Source organism: Adiantum capillus-veneris, chromosome 7 (assembly GCF_014529385.1).
Source record: "Adiantum capillus-veneris isolate H3 chromosome 7, ASM1452938v2, whole genome shotgun sequence".
Classification (NCBI taxonomy): Eukaryota; Viridiplantae; Streptophyta; class Polypodiopsida; order Polypodiales; family Pteridaceae; genus Adiantum; species Adiantum capillus-veneris.
In genome coordinates this window covers 61,669,149-61,693,583 of record NC_140937.1, presented here as the reverse complement: position 1 = coordinate 61,693,583, position 24,435 = coordinate 61,669,149, and the positions used below count along the sequence as shown (strand labels likewise).

Below are 24,435 nucleotides of genomic sequence, written 5' to 3'. Positions count from 1 at the left end.
ATGCCACTATCAATTGTACTTTACTTACAACTATATAGATCAGGCCTTGGAGCTGCCTGTATACCAGTTTCATACTGCTTGAGAAACTTCTTTGTTTTATGTATGGCTTTAGCCCAGTCTTCCACATGGCCGCTCCCTATCTCCCTTACATGTGCTCCAATTTCTGGAATGACAACAAGCTCAAAACTAGCTAGCATGTCAGCTGCAGGCACCCTATTTAGCTCCATTTCTTTTACAGAATTTCACATATACTTTGATACAATCTTTTCCATTAAATTAATGCATTTTGTCCTCTATGGAATGCAAAGCATTTGTAGTAGACGCTTCCCTCGTGTCTGCAGCTGCTTGATGCTCCATGAACAATCCAAACACTTGAAACATTTGCATCGTGCTTCAGTCCCCCACTGACAGCCAATATATCTTTTCTGCTTGCACCTTACAACATGACATGATCTTCTTGGTTGTGGGTCTTTCTAGAGCTTATGAGGTATTGCCAATAGAGGTTTACTGTTTTGAGCAATGCTACAAACATTTTTTCAGGGAAAGATAGTACAATACTTATTTTGTGCATTGTCTTTTGATTTGGCAGGGAATTTTCGCAGAGATTTTGGTGGATAACATTCTCAAACTATATGATTGTATCGTCATTGTTGGCATCTTTGTACTTTTTCTTTCACAACTACCATCGTTCCATTCTCTTCGTCATTTGAATCTTCTATCTACGCTACTGTGCCTTGGTTTCTGCATTTGCGGTATAGCTGGATCGGTCATTTCAGGTAACCTCTTGTCGCACAAGTGGAGGACCTTTGCAGGGAAATGAGAAGTATTAAATAGGTCAAGAAAGAGTTAAAAGGCCCTTATGAATCAGTCTGTGTATATGCTTATCAACTCACAAAATCACAAGTCTGCAGTTCAAATCCATACTAGTGCAACTTCCGTTTGTACTGATTTCTTCTTCAATTTGCATCAAACTTATTGGCAGCTTTGTTATTACATGCTTGTTGTATTTACCTGTAGCTTCTGGCATTCAACAGGGCTCTCTTCAGAAGCACCTATTAAAGACTACTCTGTTCAAGGTTCATCTATTCACATCATGTTTGGGGTCTTCAATTCTGTGTCTATCATGATGACTGCTTATGCAAATCCAATCATTGTTGAAATCCAGGTAGGCCACTGTATAAACTAAAAGGTTTTGAATGGACGTTTGTACTCTTTTTTGAATGGGAGTGGTTACTAACCTGTAAGTTTGTAACTGTAGGCAACACTAGAGCCACCATCAACTGCCAAGATCCTAAAAGGATTGCTTGTTTGTTACTCTGTGGTTCTGTCCACCTTCTTCTCGGTTTCCATTTCTGGCTACTGGGCTTTTGGCAATAGCGTGGCTGGGGTTGTATTCACTAGCATGGAACCTTTCGCTCCCTTGTGGCTAACGATATTAGGAAATGCATTTGGATGCATTCAGACAATCATCGCTACTGTGGTAATTTTCTACTTTGCACGCACGCGCACACACACACACACACACACATGCGCCCGTGCACACACACACGTACTTTTTTTTGGGTAAATCTTTGGGATTAATTTACAAGTGGGAAACCTCGATGCGAGGAAAACCAACAAAAAAGATCATATACAAAGGAAAGAACATAGAAGTGTCCGGCTGAATGACTTGTTACATTCTTCCAAGCCAAAATCAAACTTGAAGCAAGAGAACAGCCAAGAATATGCCCTTCCATCTTGCCAAACACGACCTCCGAGAGAGATGAATGCCAATGGTCAAAGGAGTGAGAGACCACATGTTGACACAAGTGGGCAAGCATAAGAGTCCAAGGCTGCGTTTGTTGCACAAGGGTAGGCAACGACATAGCCTTCCTAGCAAGAGCATGCCTGCGCAAGTCCAGGATATTGAGGCCCCCAAAGCGCTTGGAAGTGCGAAGTTTCCCCATCGACCTTAAACACAGACCCTTTTTTGTGAGCATGAGCTCGCCACAAGTGAGACAAAATAGCTGACATAAGAGAAGTGAGACAATGGCAAGGCCAATGCAGCTATGGAAAATAGAACTGCACATAAGCCATCAAGACACTCTGAACAATTCGCAGGCGAACATACAATGGCCAAGTGCAATTTCCAGTAATGCAATTTAACATTCAAGCCTTGCATGGCCTAATTCAATTTTTGAGCACGAGTGACATTCCATCCAATTGGATACCCCAAGTGCCTGGTAATCGCATTCAGAGGAACAATTTCACCTGGCCACAACAAATTATGCCAATCACAAGGGTTAAGCGGCATAAGCTTTGATTGGGAGGAATTGACTCTAAGACCAGCCGCAAGCTCGTACAATTCTAAGGGGTCCATAATCTTTTTTGGGTGATTGCGAGGCATGCATAATGAGGCACCTGCATAGGCCTGCCCAATGAAGTTCTGACACAAGGGGAACTGCAAGATGGCCGACTGAAGTCAAATGATCAAGATGCATCAACAATGGGTGAGTGGCAATAGGATACAACAATGCATTGAGGTGCCTAACTTAACAGCCAAGAGGCCAAGATTCCGTCAGTTCCCCTTCAAGGCCCCCCAAAGACGTACTGCGAGTATACAAGAAATACACAATATTAGCTAGCTTAGGACGGAACCCAAGACATCCCATCATAGCAGCAATGTAAATCCATTGGATAGTATGAAAAACCTTTTCAATATCAAATTGCATAACAAGCACATCCTGTTGTGTGTATTTTACATATTCCATGCCAATCAGAACATTAGCCAAGTTGTCAGTGATTTGTTGACGTGGGATGAAACCATACAGAGCCGGATGAATGCTTGCAAGAAGATGATCTTTAATCCGATTCACCAACAACTTAGCATATAGCATGTAAACTAAACTACAGGCATCAAAGTAATTGGCTGCCAATGAGAAAATTGCTTTCCAAGTGCTTGCTTAGGCAATAATTTAAGCAAACCCTCCTCCCAAGACACTAGCAAATCTTGTTTCTCCCAAGTCGCACTCAACGTGAAAAGCAATGGCTCTTTAAGAAACTTAGAAAAGGAGAGGAAGAACTCCACAATAAGCCCATTTCAGCCAAGGGATCGCCAACGGTCTAATGCAAGCAACACACAGTGCAATTCAGAATCAGTGAATGGTTCCTCCAGTCATTGTGCATCCTGTGAACAATGAGAAAGCAATAATTGACGTGCTTGTTGAACTATTGTGGAGGGTTGTGGAGGAGCAGCAAAGACTTGCTGATAATGTGAGACCAAGGCATCAACAAGTTCTTGGTTAGATGATGTCCAATCGCGTGAAGGAAGAAAGACTCGCTTAATGTCTAGGGAAATTCTTGTATGATGCAGACGCTTGAAAATTTGTTTCGAAGAACAACCTTTATCCACAAAAGCCCATTGGTTTACACGTGTTTGCCGTTTATCTAGTTTCCACTTGTCATTATGTTGGATACATACACAAGCGTCACACAACTCCATTTCAAGGTCCAACAAAGGCCTTGAGTCAGCCAATACTTGTAGCCATTGACATACCTGTTTCACAACATCGACATCCTTCCGAGTTCGATGCATGTAATGCTTACCATAATCCTGATAGCACATTGCACCTGCATAACAAACCGATACCAAGAAACATCAAGATCAAGATACATGTGGGCAAGCAAGGACGGGATAAGTCCAGAAATCATATCTCAAAACCCCTCAGGAGTAAGATGAGCATTGTTGATATGCAGTATAGACACTTTCGAGAAAGAGGTCGATCATAAAGGGATTGCCCAAAGCACAAAGTCAACATAATAGGGTGATATTCCAATAGCTGCAAGGTGTAGTCTATCCTCATATCGCATACAAAGTCATCATACTGCTGTAAATTAAGCACACACAAGCAATCGAGATGTGCACGATACGAGGAAAGAGCATCATGCTGAAGAGTAAATTTCGAGACATACGGATGCAGATAACGACATATATCAAGCATCTGTGTAGACGCAAGAAGATGATCCCATGCTTGTCTCTCTGCAACCAACATGTGTGAATTGCCAGTGGTGCTATCGTGCATTTTTGGAGTATTATTAAAATCACCACAAAGGGACGCATTGGAGAGCCATGGATAAGAAGAGATGTCTCTCCTTAAGGCAGTCCTTTGCCCGGAGGCTGTATATGCATAGATGCCTCCAAATTCATAGATCTGACCGTTCAACAAGCATTGCACAATCATCCAACAACCACTTGGGTCGTTCCTCACAAGAACTCGTTGAAGCTCATGATGAACCATCATCAATAATCCTGAATAACCATGCAAACTAGCATACACAATTCAATAACATGCAAAATAGGAACATCGTCCAACAAACTCATGTTGATTGTGTTCTTGCAAAACAACTATATCTGCTCTACATGTATTTACAATAGTGCGAGATTAGTGGCCATTTATCAAGGTTACATAATCCACACACATTGTATGAGATGCATTTAATGCGATCATGCATGGAAGATCGTATCTGCAAGTAGTGTGAGAACGTAAGAAATTAAGTAAAGTTGCCCATGGGCACATCTTCATTCACCAATCCGTGCTAGAAGCGATCCGCTGATTCAGTGCATGGAACATTTTCACCGAATTAACATGAGATGTGGATGCCTCACTAGTAAGTACAGCCTTATAGGAACGCATCACTTTTTCCCATGCGTCAATCAACTTATTACATGGAAGTTGCTTGAACGATGCATTCTTATTAGCATTGACAAGTGGAACATAATTACGAGAAGAGGTTGGAGTGCGAATTTGCACCTCCCAAGCGCTATTATCTTGGGACCCAACTCTTTTGCCTTTCGCAACATTCCCATTTCTAGAGGAGTAGACTAAGGAGGCTTGATTTTCCCTTTTTCCACATTGGGGACCACATTAGCAGAGGGGGCTCCATTTTGCTTAGCCTCAATGATCACCTTGCTTGTAGAGACAGAATCAATTGTTGGAATTGTTAAAGAAGGGAGATTGCAAGACGGGTTTAAGGCATTCAGATGCGTAAGACCAAATTTTTTGCATCGAAGGAAGTTGCAAACTTGCCCCATTTGAGTTTAAAGGGGCACTTGCCTATCCATGGATCACTCGAATCAACCACAATCCCTTTAGGGGTTGGTTTGTTAGTATCCCAAAGAATGCAGAAAATATTGTTGTTCGCATCTAATTTTGGTGGGCAGATTACTTTCACAAGCTGTGCAGCCAACAAGGATAGAAAGTGTCTCCACGTGCAAGGGAAATCAACAATTTGCACCCACATTGGACATTTAGGACTGATAAGACTTTGATAATCTTTTGTGAGTGCCCACAGCAAAACATGGGTCATATGCATGCTAAAAAACAGTGGCGATATCTCTAGCATAAGATTTCTTGCTTCAGTATTTGCAAGCAAGACTTCATAAAATCCACGAGCACCAAAGTAGACGCCACGGATAGCCTACTGTTTGAGAAGAAAATCGACCCACTGTCTCGCATTTGGTGTAGTTGGCATTTTCCCCTGGGAAAAACAAAATGACTGCATTCATAGCATACTGCACAACCGGGTCCTTGAGGTCTTGCACAGGGATACACACCTCAAGAACAAGTGCCTGACTGTTCCATGCTTTCCTAGGCATACCCACACACACTTTTTTTGTTAAATTACTTTTGACTTACTAGTGGGAATCATCAAAATGAGGAGAACTCTAAGAGTATAGCATTTACAAGAAATGCCTCAATTCATAGTGAACAAAGGCATAGTCAAAACACATCTGAGAAAAGGGCATACAACGATGGGTCAATCTCTTGTAGAGACAAATAGTTGTAAAGAGACTGATGCAATGTTTGTTTGAAAAAGGAAAAGGTCCATATTGGTGACTCACCAAAAACAAACTGATTTCTTCACTGCCAAATCATCCACATGGTCAATACTAGAGCCAATAAATAAAAGCTTTATTATGTCTGAGAGCAGGAGAAAGAATTTTTGCCAAAAGACATGTAGCGGGAATAATGTGTCATGCTCTCTACAGTGGGTGCTGCTCAGTGAAATGTGCATGAAATCTCACTCCAACAGAATGAAAACACTGTAGACAATGAACAACAGAGCAACAAGCGACTGAACAGTAAATCTAAACAGCATGGGACTTGACTTACTCAGATGCACCAGTGCAGGCTCTGGCATGGCAGCACACTCTGCTCAAAGCCCATAACTCACGGGTACAATGGGGGTGTCGACACTCAAGATGTGTAGTGAGGGTGCAGGTGTGTGGTGTAGACTCGACACGACGCTAGAGTTGTAGTGGCCAACTAGGTGCTGTTGGCTACTATGTGGTACATCACTTCTTGCTGGATCTTTTCGAGGGCCACACGAATACCACGGCCAAAGAGAAAGTAAGCCTGGCGAGGGGAGTGGTCGACCAGAGTAAGAGAGAATGCTCGGCTCCAATGGAGACTCTCCAAACGAATCGAATCACATTCCTGCGGAGGATTCCATGAAAGATGAATCATAACCTCTTTCCAGGCAGACACCAAAGTGGAAGCAAGAGGACATCCAGGAATGTACCCTTCCATCTTGCCAAAAACCACCTCCCAGCTAGATGGTTGACAATGGCCAAAAAAGGAAGTAACATGCTGACCAAGGTGTGCAAACATAAGAGTCCAAGGCTGAATTTGTTGTGCAAGTGTAGGTAACAACATTGCTTTCCGAGCAAGAACATGCTTGCGCAAATCCAAGATGTTAAGGCCACCCAAGCGTTTAGGAGTGCAAAGCTTCTCCATAGACATCAAGCGCAAGCCTTTTTTCTGAGCATGGGTCCACCACAAATGGGACATAATGTCCGACATAGAATCAAGACAACGACGAGGCCAATGCATCAGTGGCAAAAAGAACTGAACATATGCCAAGAGGATACTTTGAACAATTCGCACACGAACATGTAATGGCCAAGTGGATAACTTCCAGTAATGCAATTTGACATTCAAACGTTGCATAACCCAATCCACTTTCTAAGAATGAGTGAAATTCCATCCAATTGGATAACCCAAATGCCTAGTAATCACGTTTGGAGGAACAATCTCACCTGGCCACAATAGACTGTGCCAATACCAAGAACGAAGAAGCTTCGATTTGCAAAAGTTGACTTTAAACCGAGCCGCAAAGCCAAAAATTCCAAAGCTTCCATAACCATTTCGACAGCATCCTTCTGATTACGAGGCATAAACAAGGAATCATCTGCGTAGGCCTGGCCAACAAAGGTACTACTCGAAGGTAACCGCAAACCATGAAGACGCTCAACAGAAGTCAAGTGATCAAGATACATCAATAGTGGGGGAATGGCTATAGCATACAACAGAGCACTAAGGGGGCAACCCTGCCTAATCGAACAACCAAGAGGCCAAGAGTCTGTTAGTTCGCCTTCCAAGATCCCCGAAGACGATAAACCACATTGGCGAATTTAGGACCAAACCCTAAGCACCTCATCGTGGTAGCAATGAAATCCCATTGTACAGTGGCCTTTTCAATATCAACTTGCATAACTAGCACGTCCTTATGAGTGTACTTAGCATACTCCATTCCAATCATAACATTAGCCAAATTGTCCATAAATTGGCGATGTGGAATGAAACCATATTGAGCCTGACGGAGTCCTGCAAAAAGATGATCCTTAATGCGGTGCACCAGCATCTTAGCCAATATCTTGTAAATCACCGGCATCAAAGTAATCGGGCACCAGTGAGAGAATCGCTCGCAAAGTGCTTGCTTAGGCAGTAATTTAAGTAAACCTTCTTTCCAAGATAGTGGCAAATCCTGTTTCTGCCATGCTGCATTCATCATGAAAAGCAATGGAAGTTCAAGATCTTCCCAAAAGGAGAGGAAGAATTCCACAGTAAGCCCATCCCAACCGGGAGAGCGTCAACGGCCCAAAGCAAGCAACGCACTATGCAATTCCGAGGCAGTGAACGGGTCCTCAAGGCAACATGCATCCTATGGGGATATAATCGGATGAACAAAGGAAAGCATCAATTGACACGCATGGCAAGCAACCGAGGATGCATGAGAAGGAGCAACAAACACTTGTCGATAATGCAAAACTATGGCATCAGCAAGTTCTTGCTTTGATGAAGTCCAAACACTTGGGGAAAGCATAACCCGCTTAATTGCTTGAGACCCTCGTATGATGCAAATACTTAAAAAATTGCTTCGAAGCACAGCCTTTATCCATGAAAGCCTGTTGACGGGCACGCGTCTGCCATTTAGCAAGTTTTCGCTTGTCATTATGTTGAATACACACACAAGCTTCGCACAACTCCGACATCTCAAGACAAAGGCCGCAAATCAGCCAACACTTGCAACTGTTGACAGGCTTGCTTTGCATCCTTAACATCCCCCCGAGTGCACTGCATGTAATGCATGCCGTAGTCATAAATGACACTCTGCGCCCTCATAACAAAGCGATACCAAGCAGCATCAAGATCAAGATGCATATGAGCAAGAAGCGGGGGAATAATATCAAAAATCATGTCTTGAAAAGCGGCATGAGCAAGATAAGCATTGTTAATATGTAGCAGACGTTTTCTAAAAAGAGGTCGATCACAAAGAGACTGCCCAAAACTCACATTCAATGAAACAGGATAATGATCAGATAACTGTAAGGTATAGTCAATGCTGACCTCGCATACAAAATACTCATATTGTTGTAGATTAAGCAAATACCATCGATCCAACCGCGCTCGATAAGACAAGTGAGCAACATGCTGAAAAGCAAATCCAGAGGCATCTGGGTGCAAATGCCGCCATAAATCAATCATCGAAGTAGCAAACAGATTATCCCATTCTAGCCTTTCCGCAGACAACATGTGTGAATTACCTGTATTACTATCATCCATCGCAGGGGTATCATTAAAATCACCACAAAGGAATGCATTTGTATCCAACTTCCTAATGTCACTGCTAGGCTCAAGGCGCTCCAATGCAAGCCGCCATCCTTTGCTCACCTCCTTGCCGGTCTCTTGACGCCTTCCCTGAAACTCAGGGTCAAGCACATAAGCTGCCGCATGAAGTGGAGAGTAGTATCCATTCCACCTTGACTCACACAAGGCATGAATCTCCGCATACTGAACAGGGTCAGGCACAAGCTTCTCAAGTGCCTCTATCATCCGATCCATGGCTTCGTAGACTTTGCCAATGCATGGCTGCAAGTCATCCACCACTCGAAGTAGGTGTAGAATAGGCTTGACCATGGTGTCAAGAGTCTTCACCTCCTCCCACCAAGGGGCGTCGTCGGCTCATTCTCGGCATTTCAATCTTGTTGCTGATGTAGACTCCGGCATGGCCTGGAACTCATCACCGAGAAAGAGGCCCCTTAAGGCTCCGCCACATGTAGACAAGCGGCCTAGCATAAGCCAATTGAATGAAAATCTTGTCTCTGAATATTTGAGCAAGGACAAGTGGCTCCTCTTTGAGAATTCATGGCGCACTTTTTGATGGTTGAGCACAAAGGAGACAATTCGAGAGGCGTCACCAATGGTGGGTGAAATCCATGACAAGTTCCCTATGTCCTTGAGGAGGTTATTTTTTTTTCCGAGAAAAAGATCCTTCTATTAGTTAATGAAAGCTGCCCATAGGGCTACATCCACCTCTGCAATAGAGGGCTACAACAAACATGATGGGGAGACTCTCCCAATGAAAAAACATCATATATACAACGGGGCTAAATCAAGAGATGGGAGGAGGGAAAAGCCACACAGGTGGACAATAGTGCCATCTGAGCACCCCCTGGACCATGGAGTAAAACGGCCCAGGGCGCCAGAGACGAAGGAAAGCCTCGCGGCGCTCCCGCATGCGGTCGGAGCTGCCCTGTAGTCCCTCAAGCTGTCCTCTGAGAGTGTGGATCAGCTCTAGCCAAAAGTCACGAACAGTCTCCGTTGGTGGTACGGGGCGAGCCTCCAAGATGCGGAAACAACGGGCCCGCCAGATGAACCAGAGAGCTAGGCCGCTGATGAGCTCCCAACACTCCGCTTTCTCACTGCTCCACTCCTGTGGAGTAAGGTCTGTAGCAGGCTGGAGTGTAGGTCGACCCCCCTGTATCACTATCATCCTGCTGGTGGAAGATAGCTCAAACTGAAGTGCCGGGCCCGTGAGGGTGGACCAAGCCGCCGCCCCCCAAGTGTACTGTCGAGCCGTGGAGAGGGCAGGCATCAGCCGAAGAACTCGTAGCCACACCTGCTGGGCCGAGGGGCAGTCCCAAAGACAGTGTCGCTGACTCTCCACCAACTGGTCACAGGCTGTACATGCGGCCGAGAGACCACTATGTACAAACCAGCTCCCTACTGCTGTGGCTCTGTGTGCAACCAACCACTGGAACAAGGTGACGCGCCTCGGCTGTCTGGAGTCCCACAGCCTCTGCCAAAAAGCTGCCAAGAACTCAACTGTGAGACCCTCCTCCTGCCAATGACGTGCGGCAGCGGGGCGGGCCTCTCTCTGTGCTGCAAGTATATGACGTCCAAGCCGAACAGTGTACTGAAAGAAAGGGACTCCTGGGCGGTCTGCAGAAGAGAATGGGTCCCTCCATAGCCACTCACCAGGATCCCACTGTACTCGTGCCAGTGGACAGCACTCCCAAGCCCATAGCCTCCAGTGTCCAGTCTCAAGAGCTGCTGGGTCAAGGTCTATGACGCAAGTCCTCCCACAGATGCCCACAACTCGGATCCTCTGGAAGCAACACTCTGCTACCTGCGGGGCCTCTATTGCAACTCTGTAATCGTCCCCCATCCTGAAGCTCGAAGAACAGGGCTGGGACAGTCTCTGAGCAAGCCCTGACTGAAATGAGAACCTCCAGTCGTGTGAAGGCTCCCATCCACCGGGGTGCTACTGGCTCGAGAGGCGTGAGCCAATCAGCTGGAACTGACTCTGAGATGTCCTGACACATGCTCTGAACCCCTCTCATGCTCTGTAGCTGGACAACCTGCACCTCCTCTGACAAACCTGTGAACTCTAGCCAGTCACCTAGAGAGCGCGCTGGACCTGCTGCCATGGGACCCCAAGAAACATGAGGCCTACTCCCGACCAAGTGGCCTCTCTGAGTGCTAACCATGGGGTTCCAGACGAGGGGCTGCCGTAGGCACTCCTCCGTGCACGTCGGCTGCCGCTGCTCTAGGCCACGCCGCAATAGCTCCCAAGAACGAAGCAAACTCACAGCGAATCGGTCCTCTAGTCTCTTGCTCAAACCAACTCGGCGCAACTCTGTAAAGATCCATCTAGTCGAAGGTTGCCAAGGGCCTCCTGACTGAGGCACCCTGGCATGAAGCCTCTGCAACAAGAACTCCTTCCAGGGCTCCTCGCCTGGAAGAAGTCCTCTGACGACGAACTTCCCAAGAAGGGCTCTGCTCTGCTGTGCTGGATCAATGATCCCAAGCCCTCCCTGAGAACAAGGAAGTGTGATGACCGACCAAGCCACCTTGGCTCGGGCAATCTGAGTGTCGCGACCAGACCAAAGGAAGTTCCTGATCAACCTCTCTACCTGGCTGATGCAAGAACTCGAGAAGATCCAGCAAGAAGTGATGTACCACATAGTCGCCGACAACACCTGGTTGGTAACTACTACTCTACCAGCCAGCGAAAGTCGTGCTGAGCTCCAATGTAACAGCTTTCTCCTGATGGACAGGAGAAGAGGAGCAATCTAGTGCTCGGGGGACAAATCCAAACCAACCTGACAACCCAAGTACCGAACTGCAGTCCCTGGAGGAATCCACCTGAAACCCTCTCCTGGCATCCAATCTGGCACAGGAGCACTACCAACTGAGAAAGCCACTGTCTTTCTCCAGTTGATCAGTGCGCTCGATGCACAGCAGAAGGTCTCCAAGGCCTGCCCACATCTGTGTAAATTGGCCTCTTGGCCCTCTAAGTACAAGGCTGAGTCGTCGGCAAACTCAGCGTCCAGAAGCTCATCTCCCCGTATAGGGAGTGCTAAGCCCCTCAAACCAACCTGCTGTGACACCAAAAATCTGCTCATCGCCTCCGCATAGAACAGAAAGAGAAAGGGGGCAAGAGGACAACCCTGTCTGACCGATCGTGTGAGCATGAAGCGCTCACGTCTACCTCCTGCCAAAAGCACCTGACTGTGGGACTGTGGGCCTGCCTGTACAAAGCTGACACCCCTCTGATCCAAGCCTCTGAGAAGCCCATCCTACGTAGCGTGCCCTCTAGAAAGTCCCAGTCAACTCTGTCGTATGCCTTCTCAAAATCGAGAAGAAGAATCACAAGGTCCTCGCCACGGAGCCGTGCAAGGGCAGAAGCCTCCCAAAAAGTGAAGATGTTGTCAAGGATACTGCGTTCCTTGACAAAACCTGTCTGAGTCCCATGTATAAGGCACTCCAAAAGTGGCTGAATCCTCAAACTCAGAGCCTTGGCAAGAATTTTGTAGGCTGAGTTGAGAATGGTGATGGGACGCCACTGTCGAATCTCATCCAAGGAGCCACCCTCCTTTGGAATGAGGTAGATCAGGCCCTCACTCATGCTATCCGGCATCACTCCTGTGTGTAGAATGTACTGAAAGGCACTACAAAGATCTGGGCCAAGCAGGTCCCAGTACTCCAAGAAGAAGGTGAAAGTCAGCCCATCCTCACCTGGACAGCTACCACGAGGGAGGGCCCTGAGGGCCGTGTGGAGCTCCTCAAGCTGAAGAGGTAACTCAAGCCTCTGCCGCATCTCCTCAGTCACAAGACAAGGCATCTGTGCCCAGACCTGCTCCCTGCATGCATCCTGTCTCTCTGACTCGGGCTCAGTCGACAGTAGCTCACGGTAAAAGTCAGTAGCAACTGCACGCATATCCTCTGGCTCACAGACAACTGACCCATCGGGTCTCCTCAACTGATTGACCTTGGCATGCGAGTGCCGAGGTCCCACTGTCTCAAAAAAAACACCTGTCACTCTGTCACCCACTTGAGTCCACTGAGATGCCTGTCGGTGGAAGGCAAACTCATGGCGCCTCTCCTCTGTGCAAGCAAGCTCCTGTCGAGCCTGCTGTAGCTGCTCCTCCAACCATGGACTGTCTGGATGCTGCTCCTGCATCCTCTGTAGTGAAGCAATGCCTCGTCTAAGACGCTGCTCCTCCTCTCTCGCTGCAGCCCGTCGAGCCAAAGACTCCTGGAGAAAGAAGTGGCTAAGCTGAGCTAGGCCTGAGGCCACTCTGTCTGCAGGTGGAGCCTGGCTGTCCATGCCCTCTGTCCATAGAGCCTCGACCCTCTCTCTGAGTGCTGAGTCCAACAAGACCCGCTCTGGCATGCGAAGCATCGTGCTCCCACTCCTCTGCCTGTCTGCCACTGTGAGGATCACTGGTGGGATTTCCCTGCCAGGATGCCCACTGATCCCCCCAAGTCACTGAAGTGGTCACTAGTGTAGAAGCGATCTATGCGCGATAGATTCACTCCTCCCACTCTGCGGTCCGATCTAGAGAAGGCAAGACTCTCTGGAGGCCTCACAAAGCCAGAATGCTGCCATGTATCCGAGACCCTCAACGTCATACAAAACCTCTCCCAAGCTGCTAACTCGACTCCATGCAAAGTAGCATGGCTGCCTCCGATCCTGTCAGAAGGGTCCTCCAACATGTTGAAGTCCCCTCCTACACACCACTGGTCAACCTGTGGCAAAGACTCAACAATCTGTGACCAAAACTCTGCACGAGCACTCGCCACATTGGGCGCATAGATGTTCAGGAAACCCACAAGGCTACCCTGAACCTGCATAGTAATCCACTGAGCCCTGCCTGGTACAATAATCCCTCTGCCCACAATGGCATGCTGTAATGAGTCCGCAATAGTCATACATACCCCACCCTGGATGCCTCCAGGTCCAAAAGCTGCTGACCAAAAGGTATCATAGCGTCCACGCAAGATCTGACCACATCGCCGAATGCGGCTCTCAGACAAATGGTGCTCCTGAAGCATAAGGAGATCAATCTCTCCTCCCACAAGGCAACGCTGAAGCTCTTGACGCAATCAGCCCCGCTGTCGCTGAAACTGGGGCCCACCTAGTCTCTGCACGTTCCACAAGACGATCCTCATGGGGAGCGAGAGAGAACAGATGCTGCCGCAGAAGCAAGACGAGCTATCTTCGAAGCAGGCTTGGATGGGGAGTAATCCGCATCCGAGCGTCCTCTAGATAGGCGAGACTGCAGTGAGTGCCTGGTCCAAGCCCAAGTAGAGCGAGCCGTGCGTAAAGCAACCTCCTCTGTCCAGGAGTCCTCATGAATGAATACATAGCAAGGCAAACACTGCGTATCAGCAAAAAAGTACACCACAATGTGTCTACATCCTGCAGAATCTGGGGGTGTCACCGCACACTTGGCCAGTGGCCACAAAGTCTGCAGCAAATCTGTAATGCCAAGTTCTCCCATGTGGTGATAGAACTCGAGAACCTGTGTATGCAACCATCCCACCACTGAGTCGAGGGACCACTCTGTCACAGTCCTGCCACATAGGGGGAAGGAGAAACCAACTGCTGAGTCCAAGGCCTCTGTCCCCCTAGCGGCGAGGAACAAAGCGTGGACTCTGAAGCAGGCTGCCTCGTGGTCTGCTGCGGAATCGCCAAGAAAACGAGTAAACCCGTAATCGAAGAAATCCCAGCGGCGTCGGAGGTCAAAGCTCGTCAAACCACGAGGGATAGCTGCAAGAGGAGAAGTCTGAATCTGCAGTGGGGGCCGCATGAAGGGCTGACCCTCTCTCGCTAGGCGACTCGTGGCGAAGGCGCTGCCAAGAGATCTCCTGGCCGCCGGCAAGGGTCCAGTCTCCTGAGCCGACCGTGGTACTACTGAAGCAGGAGGAGGGGGAGAAGGGGTTGGGGGGGGCGGGGGAGAGGAGAAGCGGGGTGGGGCGGCAGAGATATGGGGGGGGCGAGGTGGGGAGTGAGCGGTAGCAGAGGGCGGGGGAGGGCATGAGGAGGAGGAGGGGAGATCGGAAGGCGGAGCGGCTGGCGAGGGTGAAGCGGAGCGGTGGTTGGCGTAGGGGGCTCCTCCTGCTCAAGAGGACCAAAGCGGTTCCCCGTGGGAACCCACTGCTGCTGAGTAGGCACCTGGGGGCCACTCTGAGTGCCAGGCTGTCGCTGTGGCCCCTGGCGTCGACGGCCACGGGCCTGCTGCCACCCCTCCTCCGCTGGAGCCCCAGGCTCGGAGGGTGGCGCTGAATCTGTGCTCTGTGTCGCTGGCTGTGGCTGCGGCCTAGCCTTGGCAGGCTGGGGCTGAGGCTGGGGTGCGGGTCGTGGTCTCCACCGTGGACAAGCCTTCGCTAGGTGGCCCATCTGTCTGCAAATGAAGCACTGGTTCGGGAGACCCGAGTACTCCACACTCTGTCTAAACCAACCCCCACTCACCCGAGGCAGAAGGATGACCTTCGGGAGCGTGTGGGTATCTCTGACCAAAACTCGAACTGAAGGGATGCCAGCCGCCTTGGCAGCTACTGATGCTGCCGTACGAGGTGTCTCCAGGACAGTTCCGATGGCGGAGCCAATCCTGGAGAGAAGTGGAAGGTACTCCCTCCGTAAACCCGGAAAGCAGACTGAGATGGGGATGTCCGCCTCCGCTACTAGCACATCCGAAGACGGGTCAAAACCATGTCGCCACTGTCGAAAGTGGGCGCGTGATGCTCGGATGGCCAATGGACTCATAGCTATGACCTTGGAGGCCATCTCGGAAGTCTCGAACTCAATCTGGTAGTACCCCCGTCCGAGAATCTGGACATCCAAGATCTTGCCCACCTCTGCGAGGAGGCGGGCCTGGAGAAGGTCTCGCAGCTCTCCTCTGCTGGGACGAGTGCCGAGAACCTTGCAGATGACAGAAGTCGCCTGCAAGCGTTCTACCTCTGTGGCAAGGCTCGCTTGCTCTGCCGGCGTAAGAGCAAGTCGAATGGTGGGCTCAGCGGGGTCGGGCGAGGGGGCTTCATTGGAGTCCCTCTGCGGTGGAGCATGAGCCGCCATCTGTGTCTGCTACTGGTAAAGAAAAGGCGGAGGATCGTCGACGAAAGAAAGGGGGGGAAGACCTGTTGGACCGAGCACGTCAAAGGTGCTGGCGACGCCCGTCAAGCAAGAATGGAGAGGGAGAAGGCTAACGGTAAAAAGCAAGCGAGGGGGGCGGACAGTGGGAGGGGGCGGGCTGGCGAGGTTGACTGCGGGAGCTGCTTCGGGCTGGCTGGGCAGCAGGCAGCAACGGGGGGTAGCGCGAGGGGGGGGGGGGGGGGGGGGAGCGGCAGGGAGAGCTGGCTGAGCTGGGCAGCGGGCAGCTGCGGGCTGCCAGTGTAGCGGACAGCAGCAGGGGTAGCGCGAGGGGAAGAGGGCAGCGCGAGGGAGTGAGGGAGGGCGATGGCGCAAGGGGGGAGAGGTGCGAGCAGCAGCGAGCATTTTTTTGGTGTTGGATCTTCCCCTTGAGGAGGTTATTGAGGCAATGCGCCATGCAAAATGTGACATGGATGCTGGGATACATGCCCTCAATGATAGTCCCGGTTGCCCTATTTGATGCCTCTCCATCTGCAACCATACAAAGGACATTCTCCGGGCCGGTGATCTCTATGGTGCTTGTCCACTCCGCAGCAAGCATCTCGGCGGCCTTGCCACTATCGGATGCATCATGTGACTCCACAAAGTACATCTCCCCCCGAGAGTAGGCCACCACCCCGTGAATGGACCGCTTGCGGGTGTCGCTCCATCCATCTACAAGGAGAGAGACGCCATTGGTCTCCCACAAATCCTTTGTTGCTTGGGCCGCTTGCTCCACGGCAAGCTTCTCTTTGTTAAGGAGGGTGGTGCGAAGCCTCTCCGATGAAGGTGGCACATAAGAGGAGCCATATTCCCCTATTTTCGTAACCATGGTTCAAAAGTATGGAGACCTATCCACACAAAATAGAGCATGTTGTGTTAGTATGGAGGGTCGAGAGTCGAGAAGTTAGAACCCATTATGAATACAAAATGGAAGATTGCAATGTCCATATGCCAAGGGAAACTCACCGCGAAGCATGGAAGGCAATGTGGTTGTGGAAGAAGAATCGGGCAACCGACCTATCCACCTCTTCCTTCAATTTAGGATTCCAATTTTCGTTGAGAGTGCTTTGGCGATGCGGAATGGAAGAGGACGGTGTAGATGCATGGCTCTCGAAGCCTCGAGAGATGTCGTCAAGGTTGGCTTCCCTTTGCTCTCGCGGTGTCGCCGTGGTGGAGGGATCATCGGCAACAAAACGGTCCCTCTTGGCCGCTGCCGCGACCTCATACACTGTGAGCTTCTCAAGAAGATCCAACCTCTGCTCGGGAGTTACTCGAGGATAAAACTTCATCTCGTGACCGGGTTCATGAAGAAGATGGGCTCGCACTTTGTTTGAACCACCTGTTCTCTTGTATGGGCATAGCTAGCATGTCCATGGTCTTGCACCGCCAGCTTTGCCACGCGTGCTGAAGTCGACTTCATCCCACCACGACCACGTTTGCACGGCGGGCCTCCTTCGAGAAGAACCGGCTTGCGAAGTGGAGTTGGCTTGAGATGACATGATGGTGGAGAGACTCGAGAGAGTAGAGCTTAGAAGTTAGAGGAGTTAGAGGAGAGCTTGTGTGGAGAGAGAGTAGAGGAGAGCTTCAAAGTGGGTAGAGGAGGGAGAGGAGAGCTTCAAAGTGGGTAGAAGAGGGAGATAGTGGAGACTCAAAGGTAGAGTGTAGAGCGTACGGGCCGCGGCGCGTAGTCATGCTTGAGCCTTGAGCAATGAGGCTATGAATAGAGAGGAGAGCTTGGGGGAATAAGAGGCCGAAGGGGGCTTTTATAGCCTCCCAAGGGCCAAGACCCCCCAAAATATGAACGTTGGGCTGCAACTAGTCGTTTAAAACGGTCAAAAATTGTCTTTTTTTACCCGCCTGAAAATGTCTGTTCCCGGCCGTTCGGTCGATCCCCGGTGCGTCCTCGTCTGTCCCCGGTCCGGCAGCCTGCGACCCGCCCGTCCGGCCAGAATTCCGATTGTCCCAAGGCGTCCCCGTCTGTCCCTGGCCCGGTTACGGCCGTCCCCCGGCGCTAGGGCCCGTCCCCCCCGTCCCGTGTAACTATGAGCCACGGGGCAAACTCAGAAAGTGGTACCGCTCATTGGTGCTCTTCCAGTGACTATCCAAGATTATCATGGAAAAGCCGATTTCCACATTATGAAGTTGGGCATTTGGGACGTTCTCTTGGGCATGCCCTGGCACGACAAGAATGATGCGACTCTCCAGGTTCGGAGCCGAACCATCACTGTGACACAGAAGGGCAAGCCAGCCATCCTCAAAGTTCGGTTGTCAAAGCCCTGAATGAGCTCTTTAATTGTTTTATAGTTAGATACTTTTGAACATTGTTTGAGAAAGTATTATTTCAAATTTGTTTGAAATGGATGCTATCTGTTTTAAACCTGTCTTGGTGCCGATTTGAATTGTTTGACTGTGGTTTTAATACTGCTTTCAATGATTGTTGATTTTACTCCCAAGTGGAGTAGTGAGAAATGCTGTTTTGGTATTGTTTGAACCTCGGAACGACATAGACGGGATGTCTGGGAGCGTTTCGTTGTATGCTAGAAAACCTCTGAACGACGCAGACAGGATGTCTGGGGAGCGTTTGGTTGTATGCTTGAACCTCCAAGCGATGCAGGCTGCGGTGTGGGGAGCGTTTGGTTGTACAGTCCTTTGAGCTCATGGCCCGGACTTTTTTAGGTTATCTGTGGGGGAAGTGACGAGGTAGTTGATGAGTAGCTTCATACCGCAGATCGTTTGTCTCGGGGGAGTGCTCAACGGCGTTGTTTGTTGTGTTTGTAACATGCATATGTCAGCATTTGAGTTGCGTTGTGATGTGCCAACCACTGAATATTCCTAATTGGATGAGATTACCTAGGTATGTAATTTTAGTACATCAAGATACCCATGGAAGATCAGTGCGGTCTGGGTGTGATGGCTAATTTTACTACGCAGGAATATCAAGAGTTCCGATCTGGACGAAAGGAGAAGCCAACTCCTTGATCAAAAGAGCCGAAAGGAGAAGCCAACTGATTGTCCCTCGGAATGACCTTGGGAAATTTTTGAGTTAACTTGAGTTGTTTTGCAGATATGTTGTAATCGCGGACGATTACTTTCTTTCAAGAAGGGGGGATGTCACAAACTGTTGACGTGTCAAGTCATTGAAGAACAGAGCCAACCTTCAGATCACGGCCGAGGGGCCTAAATCCTAAGAAAAACAAGCAACAGCAGAAGAAGAAGTCCTACCAACTTACGGTGGGCCCAAGGACATAAAGGAATTAAAATAGAACGTAGAATCTGATGACGTGGCAGCCGTACGGAAAACCTTGATTTTGCGCTCACATGATGACGTGGCAGACTATGGATTTCCGCGTTTTGAACTGATCATTGACGTGGCAGTTGTACGGATTTCCGTAATTTACGTTGGCAGTTTTTGGGCATTGCTTGACCAGATGTTTTTGAGTTTGAAGGCTTTTCATGTAAAACTGCTTTTGGGGCCTAGGGCCTTTAAATATGAGGCCAAGGGCTCATTCTCTTGCACACTTCTGGGAGAAGGTGTAGAGCGTGGAGTACCGGCTTGTACTGTGTTGATGCAATATAAAGAAAAACCGAAAGGGGCGGCAAGGTTTGGGGCCAACTCTGTGAGGTGGAATTCCGCCACTCCATGTCGCGTGTCGTCTCTCTCAGTAAAACCTATTGGTATTCGCATCCAATTTTGGAGGGCAAATTACCTTGCCAAGCTTAGCAGCCAGCAACCGAAGAAAATACCTTCACGTGCGAGGGAAATCAACAATTTCCACCCACACAGGACATTTGTGGCGAATAAGACTTTGATAGTCCTTCGTAAGTGCCCACAGTAGAACATGAGTCATCTGCGTGCCAAAACAAAGCGGAGACATCTCTAGCAAAAGGTTTCTAGCTTCAGTGTATGTCAGTAAAACCTCATAGAAACCCCGAGCACCAAAACAAACGCCTACCGCTTTCATGAGGTATTGTGCTACCGGATCCATAAGGTCCTGTACTGGAATGCGCACCTCAAGGACAGGTGCTTGACCATTCCAAGCTTTTTGGGCTTCTTGGAAGTCTTCAAATAGACAGCTTTTGATTTCAGAAACACTCTCCGAAATCCATGGCTTTACAACACTTGAAAACACACTGGAACTCTGTCATACAGCAACCGGACCACGTCTGAAACCAAAGCAAAAGACTTTTTTTTATTTTTGTTATTTTATCTATTTACAGAGACTGCAGAAATATTTACATCTGCCAGAGAGGACATACATCTTGCAAGAAAAGCCTGTAAAATTGCAAATTATATAGCTTGTAGAATTATCAACTGTCGCTAACTGTACAAAGCTGTAATTTCCTGGTGTTGATGATTAGGCAAGTCGCACAGAGACTGACAGGGGGCGAACAAGCTCAGAGCTGCAGGGTTTGCTTGCGCAGGGGCAGATTACAATGCTGAGCGCAAATTGCTGCAGGAGGTCTCCGAGGGCTCTGAACAAGCAGTCCACGCAGGTCTTATGGGCGCCCAGAAGAAAAATTCACTCAGGTCACACACACGCGCACACTTTTTTTTTTTGTAAATCTGCTTTGATTAATTTACAAGTGGGAAACCTCAAAGCGAGGAAAACCCACGAAAAGAAAGGGATACAAAAGACGGAACACTATGAGGCTCCAAAGGCTAGAAACAGTCAAAGTAAATCCTGTAGGCATCAAGAGTGATGTCTCCAGCATCATAGGCAAAATGCAGCGCTTGACCAAGAGATAATTTGAAATAGGGAAAGGGGTCAACAAAAGTGCCCTTGAACATTAAGGAGTTCCTATGATGCTAGATGGCCCACATAGTCCAAAATCTGACCCAGGTGAAGAAGACCGCAAACTGAGATTGTGGTGACTGAAGCACCCCAAAAAGCCAAAATCGTATGTGAAAAGAGCCGGAAGGAAAACGTAATCGAAGAGCAGTCGACACTTGCCGAATGAAGGCTCTGGAGTGACGACAACACCACAGTAAGTATGGCACAATCTCCTCAGCTTCAAGGCATCTGGGGCAGCGAGAAGGCGCAATATGCCGAGCATGCAACACACTGCCAACAGATAGAGCTCCCACCAAGCACCGCCACAAGAAAACATGTTCCTTCAAAGGCAGATGACTCTGCCAAATGCGAGACAATGTGTGTTGCCACCACAAGGATGACTCGGAAAGCAACCACAGTTGATTACCCCGATGCACAATCCATACATCAGACTGAAGGATGGCATAGACACTGGCAGCTGAGACAATCTGGTAGTAGCCAGATTCCAATCAGAGAAGCGAGAGTCCACCTCCAGAGGAGGAATAGGTGAATGAGCAGCAAGCATCCTTTGAATCTCCCGCCAGAGAGGAGAATAGTGAAGGCCCAACCGAAAGCGGGAGACGGCATCAGCGAAAGAAAGAACATAACCCGAGTCATCAACCACCTGATGCTCCTAACAGATTCCTTTTTGGGAAAGAAAATACGCTTGGCGAGGAGACCGTTGAACCAAAGTCGAAACAAAAACCCTGCTCCAATGCAGACTCTCCAAGCGAAGAGAGTTACCCCCAGAGGATTGTCGACCATCCCAAGCCAAATGCAGACTCTCCAAGCGAAGATAGTTACCCCCAGAGGATTGTCGACCATCCCAAGCCAAATGCGAAGTGACAACCTTCCAATCAACAATTAGAGAAGAAGTAAATGGACATCCAGGAATGTGTCCTTCAAGCTTCCCAAAAACAACATCCCAATAAGTCTGTTTCCAATGACCAAAAGAAGGGGTGACAATGTGCACGCACAAATGTGTGACCATGAGAGCCCAGGGTTGTTGCTGCTCCACCAAAACTGGCAACAACATAGCTTTCCGAGCCAGAAGATGACGTCTCAAGTTCAAAATATTCAGCCCTCCTAGCCGCTTGGGAGAACACAACTTGCCCATAGATAGAAGCCGAAGGCCCCTCCCCCTCTTGCTAGACAAGGTCCGCCAAAAATGCTCTAAAATATTGGACATGAGGGATTGCAAGCGCAACCGAGGCCAGGATAACAAAGGCAAGTAAAACTGCACATAAGCCACAAGGATGCATTGGAAAATCCTACACACGTGCGCGCGCGCGCACACACACACACACACACACCTGCTGACGCAGGCACAGTGGGCTGCAGCAGCATGCAGAAGAGCTCGCGACAGAGAGTAGAAATTGAACGCGCGTAATTTTTCCCCACATAAACACACCACACACACACACACACACACACACACACACAGCAACACAGACACACACAATGCGCTAATTGACACCCACTTGAAATACACGTGCTATGCAGCACACACATATTAGGCTGTTGTGAGAAGTATGAAAGAACCAGTTTCCTTATGCTTCAGCATGTCATGTCATGTTTGCTTAGCAATCAAGCACCAGGCATCATTAAATGACCCTGAATTGTCATCAGCATTTGCAAGTCTTGACTTTTCATGCGTCCTCCTTGGGCAGGTCTACTTGCAACCCATGTTTGCAAAATATGAAGGAATGGTAGCAGATGTCAATGCTGAGCAGTTTTCTTTGCGCAATGTATTTCCACGCATAGTGGGCCGCTCTTTGTTGGTGGGTATCGCAGTTCTCTTAGCGGCAATGCTACCATTTTTCGAGGATTTCAGTGCTCTGATGGGCGCATTTGGGTTCATTCCACTATGTATCATTTTACCATTGTGGTTCTACAATGTTGTTTTTGATGGCAAAAGAACACTGAGGAATCGATTGGTTCATATGTTGAACGGTGTTATCATAGGCATATCGATGGTTGTGACCGCTTTGGGTACAATAGCTGCAGTGCGCAAAATTGTATTGGACATTGACACATATAGTCTTTTTCCTGCCTCTTAGTTAACGTGCTGGGGCCAATTCCATTCCAGATAACACAGAAGGCATGCCTGCGCTGATGCGTGCTCTTGTAAAAAGTGAGTATCAATTCTTTCAACATTCATCACAAAGAAAACTGGTTTGTAATTCGTTCATTGTTTTCTTTAGAGCACGTGGATGTTATCTTGTACTTATTTCTCACTGTTTGAATGGTATATTTGTTTTGGCTTTCACCACAACAATATCCAAAGGGCCATGATAATAATTTCCCTTCCAGCTCCCTGTGAAGGAATAGGACTCGTTGAATAGATCTTTGAGGTCTCTTGGAATTGTTCCTACAATGTTAGAGCCCCTCTCTCTCTCTCTCTCTCTCTCTCTCTCTCTCTCTCTCTCAAACATTGATGATGCTCTTCAGCAACCGATGCAGTACGTCCTTGGACAGTTCCCAATGCTGGGCATCCTCGGACACTGATGTTCATTTTAGGTTTTAGCTTTTATTTTACTTCATTTTAGGTTGTACCCAAACATTGTATTAGATCCACGAGGATGGTATCAGATTGGTCTCATAGGTCATTTTGGCCCTTTGAAGACGTTTTAATATAACATTTCATCTCTCTCTCTCTCTCTCTCTCTCTCTCTCTCTCTTTGAGTATATTATGTAATCTTTCATTTAGAGTTTTATGGTTTTTCTTTCAGCTAAAAAGATCATTCCTCTTAAACCAATCATGTAGTTTTTTAAAGAGTGGACCGCAATCTCGGGCGTGCGGCTGTGGAAGATAGATGGCAAACAGTGATGGGCTGTGGAAAACGGGCAGCGGCCAAAAGCATAGACAATCGAACCCAGCTGCCCAAGCATGGGCGGGCGTTGAAATGTGTCCAGCTCAGCTAGGGCCCATCGTCGAACCAGTAGACTAAAGCCACACGACGAGACGTATGTCACTTTTTCAAATTAAAGACTAAGCAATGTGAAATGGGACCAATGGTGGAGGGAATATACGGGCGTGGGGGAGGGTAGGGGGCATCGATCGCAGGTCATCAGAGTGGGCAGGGCGGGCACCTTATACCTTAATGAATGCATATAGGTGTAGTGGTTAGAGCTCATGCCTATGTTAAAGTGATGGCATCTCAAGTCAATAGGCCAATGTGATCCCAATATTTATTTTGGCTTAGGTATTTATTATAAACAATCCATAGTCCCCCATTGTAAATCATCTAATTCATTGCCCAGGTTGATTTGTTCTCTCTCTCTCTCTCTCCCCCCTCATTTGCGGATAGATCTTTAAGGTCTCTTGGGATAGTTTCCTATGACGTTAAAATACTCTTCTTTTTCTTCTCTCTCATGCTTCTCTCCTTGGTTTTGCCCCCCCTCAACGATAGATTTTGAGTCGTTAAGGAAGAAGATGCCACACGCCTGGCAAATTTGGAGTGTGAAAAGAAGTGCCAGTGAAGAGACCCCCCCCCCCCCCCCCCCCCCCCCCCCCCCCCAACAACCCTCTCTCTCTCTCTCTCCTGTCGGTAGCGCCCATCTTCCCCTTCTTTGCATCCTTGCGTTTTTGAAACATTGG

General features: G+C 48.5%; 1 protein-coding gene across 1 annotated transcript in view; it reads left to right on the top strand.

The window, feature by feature from the left end:
• LOC147453952 (GABA transporter 1-like) overlaps positions 1 to 23,025 on the top strand; it is a 195,583-nt gene extending 172,558 nt beyond the window's left edge. The window contains exons 4-7 of the mRNA XM_086515996.1: positions 590 to 776; positions 1,035 to 1,165; positions 1,259 to 1,480; positions 22,505 to 23,025. Of these exons, the coding sequence (XP_086372122.1) occupies positions 590 to 776; positions 1,035 to 1,165; positions 1,259 to 1,480; positions 22,505 to 22,894 (930 nt within the window). The 3' untranslated portion in view covers positions 22,895 to 23,025. The remainder of the gene's footprint in view (positions 1 to 589; positions 777 to 1,034; positions 1,166 to 1,258; positions 1,481 to 22,504) is intronic.
• The last annotated feature ends 1,410 nt before the right edge of the window (positions 23,026 to 24,435 follow it).